This window comes from Geotrypetes seraphini, chromosome 12 (assembly GCF_902459505.1).
Source record: "Geotrypetes seraphini chromosome 12, aGeoSer1.1, whole genome shotgun sequence".
NCBI lineage: Eukaryota > Metazoa > Chordata > Amphibia > Gymnophiona > Dermophiidae > Geotrypetes > Geotrypetes seraphini.
Genome location: NC_047095.1, coordinates 77,138,569 through 77,155,986, shown reverse-complemented (window position 1 = coordinate 77,155,986; position 17,418 = coordinate 77,138,569). Strand labels below are relative to the sequence as shown.

Genomic DNA, 17,418 nt, shown 5'->3' with positions numbered 1-17,418 from the left:
TTCAAATCCAGAATGGGTCTTCAATCTTCTATGCCTTTCTTTGGAACTATGAAGTATAAAGAGTATTTGCCTAAGCCCAATTCTTCTTCGAGAGTGGTTCTATGGCATAACATAACATAACATAAAACTCACTTGTACACCGCAAATACCATTAAGTTCTATGCGGTTCACAAAGACTAGTAATACAAATGAATAAACATCCAATATCTAACTTCCGAAAGATTCCCTAAAAAGATACGTTTAAGGCACGTCGAAATTGTTGATACAAATTTGGGAATATGAATATATATGAGTTAAATCCCTAGTCCTTAAGGCTGCCTGAAAAGATAGCAATCGTTCCTGAAATTTCTTATATTTATACATATATATTTTATAATTTCTTCTATTTTTGAATTTTATTTAATAACCCATTTTTATGACACCCCCCCCCCAAAAAAAAAATCACTGATTCAGGTTGTCAGCCTGTACTCACAGAACCATGTGCTCACTGGAAAACACTGCAGACAGAGCTGAAAGAGATCCTCTGCCTCTAATAGCTGGAAAGGTGGACAATCTTCTAACTGCCCCACCAGCCGGCCTCCAAGGCTGGGTACCTCCACCACCTTCGGACACACTACACATACACCTGGCGGAAGAACATAGTATGGCTCTGATCCCGGGCGCATCTCCATGGAGCCACGCAGCCTGCACTCAACCCACTAGTGGACGAACCTGGGGTTAGCAAGCTCCCAAGGGAACAGTCCCTGAGATTCAATCTGATGTACAGGCTGTCCAGAAGGTTTACTGACAAGCAGGGAATCCTCCAGAAGCAGACTTTTCCAAAGGTTTGCGATCTTCTGCACTCAAAGCTGTTCCTGCAGGGAGCCTTCACAGCACGAGGGTGAAAACCACGAATGCAAAGACTGAAATTATCCACTATAATAAAACCCTCTGACTACGATGTTGCTGGGACACCTCTTCTTCTCACCACTAGACCAGCAGTGGCAGCAGCCGCGGTTTCAGAAAGAAAGAAAGAAAGAAAGAAAGACTTAAGTCTACATATCTATTCTAGCACCCGTTAATGTAACGGGCTAAAAAACTAGTATGAAATTAACACAAGCAAAAAAGACAAGCTCCTACGGCCTGACTTGTAGGAAGAAAAACTAATGTTAACAGGGACAGTGATGAGGTAAGTGGGGGGAGGGGTTTAAGTCTCTGAAGTTTGAGGCTTCCTACAAAGTCCTGGAGGGTAGATAGAAATAATCCACTAGTCCTGGAATAACTTAGCATTGCATGATGCAAAGGGGGTGTATATGGAAAGGACTCACACTTATGCTTCTAACCTAGAGAATACCAAAGATTATACATATCCCCACTTCATTTTGGTACCCACACCCTACACCAGCTCTAGGGCGGGTGCAATGTTAGATGCAATGATACAGAGTTAAACTGCTAATCTATGAGATGAAACCTAGTGGAACAGACTTCTACTTGAAGTACCTAAACAGAGGCCCCCACTTATAGATATGCCTCCAGAATGCAGTCATCATGCCTGAATGCAACACATTCATTCTCCTGATCTCACTTGCATAGCAAGCAGTCACTAAGCCATTGCTATTTGAGACTGTAATTTAGAAGTGCAACCTCTGGAATTGGAGGAGCTTTGTTCACCCACTTTACTAACAGCATATGCCTTAACTATCCAGACTGTGATCAGGTAAAAACCTGTAGCTCGAGGATACAGTATCATCAGGATTACACAATGCTGTACACTTGCTCTGGAAAGATAAAATTACCTGCAGGGAGAAGACAATGTGGAAAAAGCAACAGAGCTTCAAGGAGCACATTTTTGGTAAGTATTTTGAGTGATGCCACCATTACTCTTGGTCAGTTGGCTGAAAAGGAATTTTGTGTGTCAGCTCAGTTTGGCTATTGATCTAACAAAAGGGACAGGTATATTCACTTCATTTTGTGTCTTCCATGTGCTGAAATACAAGATGTTAAGCAGGAAACATTTTTGATCAAAAGTTTAGACATAGTGGTATTTATCTGACCTCAGCTTAACCACCATCATAGACTGCTCACCTTAACAGCTCCTTGATGCTGAGTGAAGGTTTGGATAGGAGACAATTCCCCATCACCTTGTGCAGAAGGCCAAATATTAACTAGGTTGTCATTGGCTCCACTGGCCAGGTAACGACCATCAGGTGACCACTCGAGTCCACAAACTTCTTGAGTGTGACCCTGAAGTGTAGCTACATGGTGCTGAGCTATTCTGACATCATGATGATGAATATGGCCAGTCCTAGAGCCACTAAAAAAAGGAAAGAAATTATTTCTATGACAACTTGCAAGGGTGAATTCTCATAGCATTTCATGATTTCTACAGCAATAAGATTCCCAGTAACAGTTACACTGCAGGAACTCTTCTAAAAGCTAAGTATTACCTTCATTCCCCCCCCCCCCAACACAAAAGTTAAGAATGTCTTGCATTTACTGACCCCAAAAGCAGTTACTTACCATAACAGGTGTTATCCAGGGACAGCAGGCAAATATTTTCACACGTGGGCGACAGCATCCGTGGAGCCCAGAATGAACAGTGGTAAAGTGAACTGTCACAAAGCTTTTAGCAAAGCTATCATGCATGTATCAAGTAATGGATTGGTTTGGTTGTTGAGTATCAAGTTAAAGACAATAGTATTTTATTTGACACTTGGAAAACCTTGAAATTTATTAATAAACTAACAGATATTCCAGTAGAGAAATCTACTTATCAATCCTTATGGTTAAACTCCAAGATTCACATTGGTGAATCTGGGATTTTCTGGAAGCACTGGATGCAGGCAGGTATATGTACACTAGATGATGTTTTATCAAATGGGAACATGCTTGATTTTCAACGACTGCAACAATCTTTTGGCATTCCAAAGTCTCAAATTTACAAGTGGTTGCAGTTGAAGTAACCATTCAGAAGGGGTTCCCCGATTGGCGTAATTTAAAAAATCATTATAGCTTGCAGGTCCTGTGCTTCCAGACGAATTTCCTAGGGCAACAAGCCGCTCAGTGGTATAAATTAATATCTGGTTATATGAATAAGAAACCAAAAACTAGTCTTAGAGACATTTGGAGCATTGAGATGAAGCAGCAAATTTCTGCTACTCAATGGCCATGAAATTGGACTTGGAGGATGAGTTATGCACCTGGGCAGCCATAATCCATGCAAGACTTATTCCCTTAATGGCAAGATCCTAACAAGAACAGTAGCAGAACGAGACTTAGGGGTGATCGTCAGTGAGGACATGAAGACTGCCAATCAAGTGGAGCAAGCTTCATCCAAGGCAAGACAAATCATAGGTTGCATACGCAGGGGTTTCGTCAGCTGTCAGCCGGAAGTCATTATGCCATTGTATAGATCCATGGTAAGGCCCCACCTGGAATACTGTGTGCAATTTTGGAGGCCGCATTATCGCAAGGATGTGCTGAGACTGGAGTGGTTCAGAGAATGGCCACCCAGATGGTCTCGGGACTCAAGGATCTCCCGTATGAAGAACGGCTAGACAAATTACAGCTATACTCGCTTGAGGAGCGCAGAGAGAGAGGGGACATTATCGAGACATTCAAGATTCTCACGGGCCGCATCGAGGCGGAGGAAGATATCTTATTTTTCAAGGGTCCCACGGCAACAAGAGGGCATCCGTGGAAAATCAGGGGTGGGAAACTACGAGGTGACACCAGGAAATTCTTTTTCACTGAAAGGGTGGTTGATCGCTGGAATAGTCTTCCACTGCAGGTGATTGAGGCCAGCAGCGTGCCTGATTTTAAGGTCAAATGGGATCGACACATGGGATCTATTCACAGGGCAAAGGTAGGGGAGGGTCATTAGGGTGGGCAGACTAGATGGGCCGTGGCCCTTATCTGTCGTCTATTTCTATGTTTCTATGAGATGTACAGTGTCAGCATCTATGAGAAAAACATGGTTTTTCTTGTTTCATAGATCTTTTTGGACCCCAGTTAGGTTACAAAAGTTAGACAGTTCTAAATCTAATAGATCCTGGCACTGTCATCTTTATATAGGGACACTGGATCATCTGCTATTCTATTGTCCTTTGATATTCAATTTTTGGAAGTCAATATGGGGACAGATTAATGCTATTCTTAATTATCAATTCCATTGACATATGAGATAGTTGGGATGATATTACATCTGAAGCCCTCATTGGACAGATATAAATGTCAGCTTTTCCTTATTATGACTGGGATAGCCATGCAAATGGTTACTCGCAATTGGAAGAACTGGAACGCCTTAGCTTTACTTTTCGGTGGGCAAATTTATGCTTAAGTTATAGGTATGAGAAAATGAATGCGGATATGCTGGGGCATACTAAGAGATTCAAGTTAATTTGGGGCCCATTAACGTCTTTTGTGGATTCATTATAGTTGTCTTTCTTTTTTTTTCTGTTGGTACACACATACCCAGGGGGAGGGAGGGCGGGATTTCTTTTATATGGTTCTATTATGAAAATGTTGGTTGGGTGGGGGGGTTTTACAGTTGTATGGATACTGATTGATTATAAATGCATATATGATTACTATTATTTGTATAGATATTGTATTGCATTTTTGTTAGCTTTGGAAACTCAATAAAGATTTACAAAAAAACAAAACACAAAACTGCCCGCATCATGCATGCGCAAGTGCCTTTCCACCCGACATTGACTCATGAGGTTGTCAGTTCTATGTCCAAGTGAAGACGTCAACTAGGGGAGGTAGGCGGGTTGTGAGAATATCTGCCTGGTATCCCTGCATAACACCTGTTACAATAAGTAACTGTGCTTTATCCTTAGACAAGAAGGCAGCATATTCTCACAAGTGAGACTCCCTAGCTTTAGTAAAGGGATGGAGAGAGAGAGTTGGCTTCTAAGGAAACAAACTTGTTGCCTCACCAAAAAAAAAAAAAAATCAGGTATACTCTCTGATACAAGTAGGCAGAGGCAAAGGAAGAAAATAAAGACTAATCAGAAGAAACCCGTCCTCAACAAGAGGAAAAAGGGAAGAACCAAGAACAAACTATATAATGGAGACAGTAAAATAATAGACCTCATAGCAGCATGGAAATCCAAGCATAGGCGAGGGAAACGCCAGAAAGAGTCAAGAGTCTATTTTCTTAAGCTATGAAGATGTAACTTTACCCCTCTATCCTTCACATTTTGTGTATGTCTCAAAATTGTTAGTTTTAAGTTATTTTGCTTATTTATATAAACTTGTTTTATGAAGTTGTAAATCGCTTAGTAACAATATAAGTGATTCATCAAATACAAATAAAAACTTGAAACTCATAAGGACTGTAGGGCAATTCCTGCATACCATTTTAGGCCTGTGGTTGACTCAGGCCAAAAGAACCATTCTCTCTCCTGCTTGCACATCTTGGAATTTTACAAGCTGCGAGTCAGACAAGGTCATCTTTGCCAGTCCTGGGCCCTTTTGCTTTTCCAGAGGATTGAATCTGCAGAACTAAGCTATCTGGTGCCTTGGGTCTTATCTACTGGATGATTTGTGTTACATCTGATACCGTCTAGCAGGCTTCATGGCTGGTGCTATGTGATCCAAAAAGTACCCCTGCAAGTTGGGCACTGATTGGTCTCTGAGAATGCCTGGAAAAAGGCAGTGGGCAGTTAGTTGGGGTTGGTACTTGGAGTTGGAACCTAAGTCTGGAGCAGGAGGGAAGAAAGGAGTTGCATGATAGACAATTGGAAGAAAAGTGTCCAAGCTTGGACTGGACTTCGTGTGCTGCTCCAGGAACAAGACTGCAGAGAGCAGTTAGTGTGCTATGCTGTACTCCAGAGAAAGAGTGCAAAAGACTATCTGCATTCAGAGAACTGGACTTTGCTTCTGGATAACCAAGACAGACTGATAGCTAGTGTTGTAGTGTTGAACACCTTTTACCATCATCCCACAAGACCAGTTCCATCAGCCGTGCAGTAAACCATCCGACCAGCAGAGCTCAGTGCAACCTCTTTCCCAAACTCATGGTAAGTGCAGTATTAGCTCCTATAGTTTAGCAGGTTAGGCAATATTGCAGTGTTAGTTTATGGAACATGATAATTATCAGTTGTAAAACTTAGCTGTGTGCCTTTTTGTGTCTCTGTAATCTAAGTTTTTTGTGAGTATTTTGTGTCTGTCACAGAGTTACTCGGTGGCCTGCATGGGTGGTTTAGTGTTCTTCAAACTTTTGACATCTATGGACCGGCAGAAATAGCAATGTTACTTACCGTAACAGTTGTTATCCAGGGACAGCAGGCAGCTATTCTCACTAGTGGGTGATGTCAACCGACAGAGCCCCGATGCGGATGACTCACAAGCATACTTGCTTGAAGAAACTTCAGAAGTTTCAAGATGCCCGCACCGCGCATGCGCGAGTGCCTTCCCGCCCGATGCACCGGGCGTGTCTCCTCAGTTCAGATAGCTAGCAGAGAAGTAAACCCAGGGGAGGTGGGTGGGACGTGAGAATAGCTGCCTGCTGTCCCTGGATAACACCTGTTACGGTAAGTAACTGTGCTTTATCCCAGGACAAGCAGGCAGGTATTCTCACTAGTGGGTGACCTCCTAGCTAACCTCAATGGGATGGTGAGAGAGTTGGCAACTTAGGAGAATAAATTTTGTAATACTGTTTGGCCAAACTGTCCATCCCATCTGGAGAAAGTATCCAGACAATAGTGATAAGTGAAAATATGAACCGTGGACCAAGTAGCAGCTTTACAAATTTCCTCAATAGGTGTAGATCTGGGGAAAGCTACTGAAGCTGCCATTGCTCTGACTTTATGGGCTGTGAGTTGACTCTGTAGTTGTAATCCAGCCTGGGCATAGCAGAAAGAGATACAAGCAGCCATCCAATTGGAGATGGTACGCTTAGAGATTGGATGTCCCAACTTATTTTGATCGAAGGAGACAAAAAGTTGAGGAGCAGTAATGTGTGGTTTGGTGCGTTCCAAATAGAAGGCCAAAGCACGCTTACAGTCCAGAGTATGAAGAGCTGATTCTCCAGGATGAGAATGAGGCCTTAGGAAAAGCACTGGAAGAACAATAGATTGGTTGAGATGAAATTCTGACACCACTTTAGGTAGGAATTTAGGATGAGTATGAAGGACCACCTTGTCATGATGGAACACAGTGAAAGGTGGATCAGCAACTAAAGCTTGCAGCTCACTGACTCTTCGAGCAGATGTGAGGGCAATGAGAAACACCACTTTCTAAGTGAGATACTTCAGATGCGCCGCAGACATTGGTTCAAATGGAAGCTTCATCAATTGAGCAAGAACAACATTGAGATCCTAAAGCACTGGAGGCTTGACTTTGAAAAGTCCTTTCATGAATCTGGAAACCACCGGATGAGCAGAGAGGGGTTTCCCTTCAATAGGCTGATGGAAAGCAGCAATTACACTGAGATGGACTCGAATCGATGTAGACTTGAGGCCAGAGCTGGATAAGTGCAAAAGATAACCTAGCACAGAAGATAAGGAGGAATGTTGAGGCTCCTTATCGCAAGAGATGCATCACGTAAAAAATCTAGTCCATTTTTAGTGGTAGCACTGTCTAGTGGTAGGCTTTATAGAAGCCTCTAAAATGTCTCTTACAGGTTCAGAAAACTGAAGAGGGGTTATGTTGAGAGGTACCAAGCTGTCATGTGTAGAGATTAGTGCTGCCCGATTCACGATTCAAATCGGTTCGTTTTGGTTAAAAACCGGACTCACTGATTCAGCCCCGATTCCAGTTAATTCTTTTTTTCACCACCAGCCGCCGGACTCATTCCCATCTAATGTAACTTCCGGTTTTGCGAAACCGGAAGTTACATCAAAAGAAATGAAAGGACGTGGGAGCGTCAAGGGGGGAGCGAGCAGACCTCTGAAGCAAAGGATAACTGGCAGAAGGGCTGAGAATCGGCGGCAGGGGGGGGGGGCTGAGAATCGGCGGGGGGGCTGGTGAGTCTTGAGGGCTGGAAGCTGAAATCGGCAGGGGGGCTGATGAGTCTTGGCGGCTGGGGCTCGAAGGTGAATCGACAGGGGGGGCTGGTGAGTCTTGGGGGCTGGGGCTGGAAGCTGAAATCGGCAGGGGGGGCTGGTGAGTCTTGGGGGCTGGAAGCTGAAATCGGCAGGGGGGCTGGTGAGTTTTGGGGGCTGGGGATGGAAGCTGAAATCAGCAGGGGGCTGGGGAAGCTGAGAATCGGGCTGCCCGATTCGAATCGATTTACCACGACAAAAAAAAAAAATCGGTCTCCCGATTCATTGACTGACCCTCCCCCCTCGTCCGTAAAACAGGAGCGGCAGCACTGCCTCTTGCTAGTCAGCCGCTCCTGCTTTAGAAAGCGAGTGGGGAAGGTCAGTCGGAAGGTGGCTTCCCCACATCAATTTACCTAATTTCAGCAGCCTGCCCTGCAGAAGATCGCTGGCTCTAGCGATCTTTGCAAGCTGCCATACATTGTCCGAGTTGTTTTCTCTCTGCCGCGGTCCTGCCCCTTCTTTGATGTCAGAGGAGGGGCGGGACCGTGGCAGAGAGAAGACAACTCAGATGACATATGGCAGCTTGCAAAGATCGCTAGAGCCAGCGATCTTCTGCAGGGAAGGTCCTGTAATTAGGAAAATTGAATACGCAGAACTTCAGGAGGGTGCAGACGTTCAGGGGAGGGGGCCCTGGTGTAGAAGTACACGGAGGAAGGGAGGGAAGAGGGGGTTCAAAGAGACTTGCATATGCCGGACTTCTGGGGGAAGAAATAAGGGGTCTAAAAACAGAGGAGAGGGAGAGAGATGGTGGACAATGGGATTTAGGGATGAAAGTTACAGAAAGGGAGAGATGCTGGATGAAAGGATAGTTGAGAAAAGGTGGATCTGTAGATGGAGATGAAAAAAAGGAAAGATACCAGACCTCCAGTGGAGGGAAGGGAAACGGAAGGGGAGGACAGAGATGGCAGATGGATGGTTACCATGGAGAAAGAAGAAAGAAGGAGACCCTGGCAAGCAAGCTATCAGAACACAATCAGAGCCTGGGACCAACAAGATTTGAACAACGACCAGACAACAAAAGGTAGAAAAAATAATTTTATTTTCTGTTTTGTGATTACAATATGTCAGATTTGAAATGTATATCCTGCCAGAGCTTTTGTTAGACCACAAATGTGAGCTAGAATTTAACAGAGAGAGGAAAAGTCTTTTTTGTTTGTTTATTTTGTTTACACCACAGCGCCAGTGTGGTTAGGAGAAGGCAAAGTGGGTGAAGAGGCTATAAAATAAACCCACCAGGATGTTTGAACAAAACACCCAATTGGGCAGGAAAATCTAATCGAATTGAAAAATCGATTCAATAGGCCGAATCGAATCAAAATATTTTTCCTAAATTGGGCAGCACTAGTAGACTGCAGGTTGGGATGAAGTAGAGATCCTTGACTCTGTGTAAGCAGAGGCAGAAAAACTGGCAGAAGATATGGCTCCCTGCTGCCGAGTTGAAGTAGTACCGAGGTTGTCTCGGCCACCGAGGAGCAATCAGAATCATGGTGGCATGAGCGTTCAACTTGACAAGAGTCTTGACAATGAGAGGGAATGCATACAGGAAGAGATTCGTCCATTACAGTAGAAAAGCATCTGCTTCGAGGCAATGAGGAGACTATATCCTGGAGCAGAACTGAAGCAGTTTGTGGTTGTGGGGAGCTGCAAAGAGATCTGAGGCGTTCCCCACTGTGAAAAAATGTAATGTAGAGACGAGGAATGGAGTGTCCATTCGTGAGGTTGCAGAGGACGACTCAAGTTGTCCGCTAAGCAATTTTTCGCCCCTTGGATGTAGACAGCTTTTAGGAAGGTGTTGTAGCAGATTGCCCAGTCCCAAACCTTCAGAGCTTCTCGACAAAAGGATGAAGATCCCGTCCCTCCTTATTTGTTGATAGTACATGGCAACTTGGTTATCTGTCCAAATGAGGACTACCTAGTCGTGAAAAAGATGTTGAAAAGCTTTGAGAGCGTTGAAGATCGCTCTGAATTCCAACAGATTGATGCGACACCAACGATCCGCACTGGTCCACTGGCCTTGAGTACGGAGACCATCGAGATGAGCACCAAAAGCATAGGTTGAGGAATCTGTTGTGAGGACCTTCTGGTGGAGAGGGGGGAATTTGAAACAGTAAGCCTCTGAAGAAATTGGAAGAGAGCATCAAACAGCGGAGAGACTGTCTCAAGGAAGGAGTGACTGCAATGTGTCGAGAAAGTGGGTCACAAGCCTGCGTCCACTGAGATGCCAGGGTCCACTGAGGAATTCTGAGATGAAGTCTGGCAAAAGGAGTCATGTGTACTGTGGAGGCCATGTGACCTAGTAGTACCATCATGTGTCTTGCTGAGATTGAAGAGAGAAAAGACACTGCATGACAGAGTTGAAAGAGAGCTTCCAGATGTTGTTGCGGAAGGAATGCTCCGAGTTGGACAGTGTCAAGAATAGCTCCGATGAATTGTAGATTCTGAGAGGGCTGAAGTTGGGATTTGGGAAAGTTGATTTTGAATCCCAAACTTTGTAGGAACCAAGTAGTCAGTTGGGTCGCTACAATAACCCTCTGAGGTGTGGAATCCTTGATGAGCCAGTCGTCTAGGTAGGGAAACACCTGAAGACCATGGTTCCTTAGAGCTGCTGCTACCACTACCAGGCACTTGGTGAACACTCTGGGGGATGAAGCCAGGCCAAAGGGTAGCACTCTGTATTGATAATGCAGATTCCCCACCCGAAATCTGAGATATTGACAGGAGCCTGGATGAATAGGAATACGAGTGTAAGCCTCCTTGAGATCCAGAGAGCATAACCAGTCGTTCTGATCTAGAAGGGGATAAAGGGATGCCAGGGACAACATGTAAAATTTTTCTTTGACTAATAATTTGTTGAGAGCCCTGAGATCCAGAAAGGGTCGCAGATCGCCAGTCTTCTTCGGAACAAGGAAGTAACGGGAGTAAAAACCTTGTTCTGCTGTTCCGAAGGAACTAGTTCGATGGCATGGAGACGAAGCAAAGCTTGAGCTTCCTGAAGAAGGGCGGTCTGGGATGGACTAGAAGGATACTGTCTTGGAGAAGCTCTAGTGGAACCTGAGTGAAATGAAGAGTATACTTCTCTGATGATTGACAGCACTCAAAGGTCGGATGTAATTATCTCCCATCAATGATAAAAATGATGGAGATGACCTCCAATAGGGGAAAAAAAGATAGAGACAGAACGGTTGAGGTTATGCTCTGTTTTAAACAGTCAAAAAGGCTGTGCAGACTTAGGTGCAGCAGAAGGCTGAGATTTCTGTTGCTTTTGATTCTGCTGTTTCTTGAGAGGCGGACGAGTGTAAGGAGCCGCTCTCGGAGCAAAATGCCTCTGGAAAATTGGAGGAGGGCGTGCAAGCTTGGTAGGAACTGGCTTAGGCTTTGGTCTGACAATAGATGCAAAGGATTTTTCATGTTCAGACAATTTCTTGGTGGCAGCCTCGATAGATTCATCAAAGAGTTCATTGCCTGCACAAGAAATATTAGCTAAGCGGTCCTGAAGATTAGGGTCTATGTCTATGGTGCGAAGCCAAGCTAGGCAGCGCATTGCTACAGAACAAGCAATTGCCCTGGCAGACAACTCAAAGGCATCATAAGAAGACTGGAGAAGATATAATCTGAGTTGTGACAAGAGTACCGATTCGAGCCAAAATTCAATTCAAACTATACCGTCTACTCTTCAAAGTAATTAACGGTACTGCACCTACCTATCTAAATGATCGCCTAAACCGTAACCTTCCACCCAGAACAAGAAGAACACTGACATCATTCTCATACCCACCACTCAAGGGTACTCATCGCAAAACGCTTTATGATAGCCTCTTGGCAACACATGCAGCAAAACTCGAACCTTCCATCACCAGATTGTTAACCACAACATCCGACCTCAAGACATTCCGTAAAGAAATCAAAACACTGTTCAAAAAGTATATACAATCTACCTAATCTCCCTCACCTCATCCCCCAAGAAATCATAACACTGCTGTTCAAAACATCTTCCGATGTTATTAAGTCTTTACCATCATTCTGTTATTAAGTCTATATCCTCAATCTGTATTCTCCAATGTCATGTACCCTCCTGGAAAAGTCCAGTTCTCTTCTTATGTAATCCGCTTTGAACCGCAAGGTACAAGCAGAATAAAAATCACTAATGTAATGTAATGTAAGTAGCTATGACTTCTTGAAATTTGAAGTGCTTTTGTGTATCTAAATAGCTGAGAAATTTAGGAAGATCAATGAGGTACTTGAAATAAGTGACAAAATGAAAATTATAATTGAGGACTTTAGAGGACATCATGGCATTTTGGTAAAGGCGACGTCCAAACTTATCCAAGGTTTTCCCTTCCCTTCCAGGAGGAACAGTAGCATAAACTCTGGAAGGATGGGATCTCTTCAAGGAGGACTCCACAAGCAGGGACTGATGAGACAACTGCGGATTCTCAAATCTTTTGCAATGTAGAGTTTTATACCTGGAGTCCAATTTGCCTGGAACAGCGGGAATTGCATAAGGAGTCTCCAGGCAGCATTTAAAAGTCTGAGACAAAAGCTTATGAAGGGGAAGCTTAAGTGACTCTGCAGGAGGTTGAGGAAGATGCATGACTTCGAGGTACTCCTTAGAGTATTTAGAACCAGCATCTAACTGAAGGTCCAAGTCAGCAGCCATCTGACGAAGAAAAGAAGAGAAAGATAGCTGATCCGCTAATGCCTTACCTTGAGAGGGGCTCGAGGACCTCGAGGCAGCCTGGGTCGAAGATGAAGCTTCGGCAGGAAAATAGTCATCAAAAGAATAAGGAGACTTGGACGAAGCAATAGAAGCCACTGAGTCCTCGAGGTCTGGAAGCGGAGACCTCAATCGAGGAATCAGAGGTCTAGTAGAGCTGGAAGGTGTCAATCGAGGCTTAATTGAAGAAGGACGCACCTTAGAAGAGCTATGCCTGCAGGTATGCCTCGAGGTAGGTCTTGATCGACGACGAGAGTGGTACCTTGAAGAAGATCTCGAGGATCGAGGAGACTTGGCTTCTATCTCATTATTCCCTGCCTTCACTCTCCAATATGTCTAGTTAAAGTCTAAATGTCCACAATCCCCCTTTCTTTTTTTGTATACTATTTATTGTACTATTTTTAACTTGTAAACCGGCTAGATACTCGTTGATGGTCGGTATAGTAAAAATTTAATAAACTTGAAACTTGAGATAGAAGCAGACGTTGCCACCAAGGAATGGATGGGGCTAGAAGCTGTAGATCAAAGCTCAGGATGCTTGGTGGAGGAATCTCGAGGCACTCTCAAAGACTCTGCTCCTTGTATGGAGTGTGAGGATTCCTGTCGAGGCACTTGCAAAGAATCTACTCCTTGCTTCAAGTGCATAGATGCCAGACCAGACACTCGCAGAGACTCTGCTCCCTGCATAGAGTATGTAGCTTCAGCCGGAGGCATAGTTAGAGGCTCGACCTCGTAGGAGTCTGCAGAATGCCCAGGCTGGATTAAAGTAGCTCGCTTCGGTCCCATTTTGGTTAGGAACTGAACAAATTGCTGCTCTAACATGGTCTGGAAGGAAGCCGGAAGGAAGGATGGATCCGTGTCTGAAACCGGACCACTTGCTTTGGCTGGAGGTTCCAAAGTGGCAGTGGAAATGTGCTTTGACTTGGAAGTATTAGCAACCTTTATGACCACCCCTGGAACTTTCTGCTGAGCTATCTGACCTGAGGAACCAGGGGAAGATACAGCAGGTGTACTCGAAGCAAGAGCCGCCGCAAACGAGCAAGGCTGAATGATGCTCGAGGTTGGAGTCTTGGAGGCAGAAGTACCCTCAGTAGAAGGTGGACACGAGGCCGCTTTCAAAGACGAGGGTGTGACTGATGAGTCTATCCCGAAAAGCATCTCCACCAAAATTTGACGAAGTTTACGGGCACAAGTTTGAAGAGTAGCACAGCGCTCACATGACTTCGGTTGATGACCCGGCCCAAGGCAGTTGAGGCACCGATGGTGTAGGTCCGTGAGGGAAATCGTATGCTGACACTGGCTATACTTCTTGAAGCCCGTTGCTGGCCGGGACATAGAAGGAAAAATAGCCACCGCAAAGTCAAAGCCCCTGGGCTGCGGCCGAGCAGCATGCCCCTCCAGTCGACCAGAAGAAATGAAAATTTAATTTTTTTTTAAACTAGAAATAAAAGAAACAAAAAAAAAAACAAACAACACAGCGATTCCTGAAGAAAACTAACACAAACCACGGTGAGAGAAGGCACGAAGTAAGTTAAACACAGAAAGTCAAAGACAGACTTCTCGGCTCCGCAGAAAACTGAGAACTGAAGAGACTTACCCTGCACTGGGCGGGAAGGCACTCGTGCATGCACGGTGTGGCTCTCTCAAAACTTCTGAGTTTCTACAAGCAAGTCTGCGAGGCTTCTGCATCCGGAGTCCGTCGATGACGTCACCCATATGTGAGAATAGGCTGCCTGCTTGCCTGGGATAAAAGATCTAACCACGGTAAGTACCATATATACTTGAATACAAGTCAGTCCAAATATAAGTCACCAATGTTCCCTCTAAGCTGAGCGCATGAGCGATCGCTCACTATTTTCATTGGCGTCGCTCATAATTTTTCTCGTGTCGCTCACTAAAATACGCAGTGGGTGTGACTGGAATCGAGCGCGGGTGGAGGTGAGAGGAAGCGGCGGCGGCTCAGGCCAAACGCCGGCGCGGCACCGCATCTTGATTGATCTGAGTATGGGGAAATGAGGTCAGTGGAATGCATAAGGTCAGTAGATTTCAAAAGTAGACAGTTCTGATTTGCGGGATTGTGATGATCTCCTCGGGCGACGCCATGCCTGCGCATCCTCCTCGGAGCCTTGTTTTTTCCATCCGTCGCTCCGCACTGCCGCCTGAAATGTTTTTTGAAGCTTCGGTCTGCCCTGATCGCCTTAGTGTATTTTAAGTTGAAAGATGAAGCGGCGGCTCCTCTCAAGATCCCCGACTGCATTGGACTTCTGACGCAGGTGGGGATCGTGAGAGGAGCCGCTGCCACGTCTTTCAGCTTAAAAATACACTAAGGCAAGGAGCAGGGCAGACCGAAGAACAGCATGAACATACCAGTAAGGCTGGGGACTCGCGCATGCGCACTCCTGCGGCCACGGACCTACACCTCACAGAACACGCAGATAGGAGTGCGCATGCGCGGCTAGCGTTTTATTATATAGGATTAAGCTACTTTAAATATCAAAGAATTCACTATTTTTAAAGAATTCATGGCCATGTCTAAGCGGCGAGCTGAGGAAAGTTTATGTAACACAGGCAAGAAGAGGTGCTTGGGTTTTAAAACAGAGTGGTTGACTGAATGCTATGTTGAAACGGATTTACCGCATGGCACCGCACAGCACGTGCTACTTGGGGAAATTACTCAGAAACTGATGGTGTTAAGTGCAAAATTTGCATAAAAGCGGAATACAATAGCGACTGGACATCAGGAAAAACGTGGACCGATTGGAAAGTTGATCATTTAAAACGGCATTTCTAAGTTTTGAGTATTTCACCCTCCCACAATCTCACGGGCACTCGTCCTCCGCGCCTGCTCATAAATTTGTGGAGTATGTAACTTGTCGCTCATGCATTTTTTTTTTTTGCACACACCTCATCAATCCTTAGAGGGAACATTAGTTGAGACCCCCTTTTTTCCCCTCCAAAAAGGAGGAAAAATGGTTGACTCAAATATGTCAGGTGGATTAATATTCAAGTGCCCTGCCGTCAGGCCCTATCAGGTTCTGTCCCTGTCAAGCTCTGCACCCAATCCCCTTCCTACCCTCCCTCCTCTGTCAAACTCTGCACCCAGCACCCTTCCTTCCCTCCCTCCCCTGCCAGGCTCTGCACCCGGCACCCTCATTTCCTTCCCCCGTCAGGCTCTGCACCCTCCCTCCCCTGTCAGGCTCTGCACCCTATCCACACTCTCTACCCTAGCGTCGTATGTCCTCTGCGAGCCATGGAATTGAGGGTGAAATACTCACATGGATCAAAAACTATTTGGAGGATAGAAAACAGAGTGGGGGTAAATGGACAATACTCGGACTAGAAAAGCGTCACCAGTGGAGTGCCGCAGGGTTCGGTGCTTGGACCTGTGCTCTTCAACATATTTATAAACGACCTGGAAATTGGAACGACAAGCGAGGTGATTAAATTTGCAGACGATATGAAGTTATTCAGAGTAGTGAAGACGCAGGAGGATTGCGAAGACCTGTAACAGGACAAACATGCTCGAGAAATGGACCGCGACATGGCAAATGAAGTTTAACGTGGACAAGTGTAAGGTGATGCATGTCGGTAACAAAAATCTTGTACACAAATGCAGGATGTCTGGTGCAGTATTCGGAGACCCCCCCAGGAAAGAGATTTGGGAGTACTGGTCGACAAGTTGAAGCCATCCGCGCAATGTGTGGCAGTGGCAAAAAAGGCAAACAGAATGCTTGGAATGATTAAGAAGGGGGATCACAAACAGATCAGAGAAGGTTATCATGCCGCTGTACCGGGCCATGGTGCGACCCCACCTGGAATACTGCGTCCAGCACTGGTCACCATACTACTCGATAGGGTCCAGAGAAGAGCGATTAAAATGGTTAAGGGGCTGGAGGAGTTGTTGTACAGTGAGAGATTAAAGAAACTGGGCCTCTTCTCCTTTGAAAAGAGGAGATAGAGGGGACATGATTGAAACATTCAAGATAATGAAGGGAATAGACTTAGTAGATAGAGAGGTTGTTCATCTTCTCCAAGGTTGGGAGAACGAGAGGGCACTCTCTAAGTTAAAAGGGGATAGATTCCGTACAAACTTAAGGAAGTTCTTTTTCACCCAGAGTGGTAGAAAACTGGAACGCTCTTCTGGAGGCTGACTTAGGGGAAAGCACCCTCCAGGGATTCAAGACAAAGTTAGACGAGTTCCTTCTGAACTGGAACATACGTAAGTAGGGTTGGTCTCAGTTAGGGCACTGGTCTTTGACCTGGGGGCCGTTGCGGGAACAGACTGCTGGGCACGATGGACCACTGGTCTGACCTAGCAGCGGCAATTCTTATGTTCTCCCTCCGTCCCCTGTCAGGCTCTGCACCCTGTCCACCCCTCCTCTGCCCTATCCTCTAACCGGTGTCAGGTCAAAAGCGCGCCGGGACAAAGGCGCGCCCAGACAATTGAGCGCAGCGCGTGCCGCCGCACCGCTCTAAATTACTGTTTTTAGTGCTCCGACGGGGGGGGCGTGGGGGGGAATCCCCCCACTTTACTTAATAGACATCGCGCCACGTTGTGGGGGGTTGTAACCCCCCACATTTTACTGAAAACTTCACTTTTTCCCTGTTTTTAGGGAAAAAGTTAAATTTACAGTAAAATGTGGAGGGTTATTTCAAGGATAAGTAGTATAA

At 45.4% G+C, this 17,418-nt stretch overlaps 1 protein-coding gene across 1 annotated transcript in view; it reads right to left on the bottom strand.

The window, feature by feature from the left end:
• CDC20 (cell division cycle 20) overlaps positions 1 to 17,418 on the bottom strand; it is a 164,646-nt gene that overhangs the window by 52,763 nt on the left and 94,465 nt on the right. Inside the window, exon 8 of the mRNA XM_033915283.1 lies at positions 2,065 to 2,293. Coding sequence (XP_033771174.1) covers positions 2,065 to 2,293 — 229 coding nt within the window. The remainder of the gene's footprint in view (positions 1 to 2,064; positions 2,294 to 17,418) is intronic.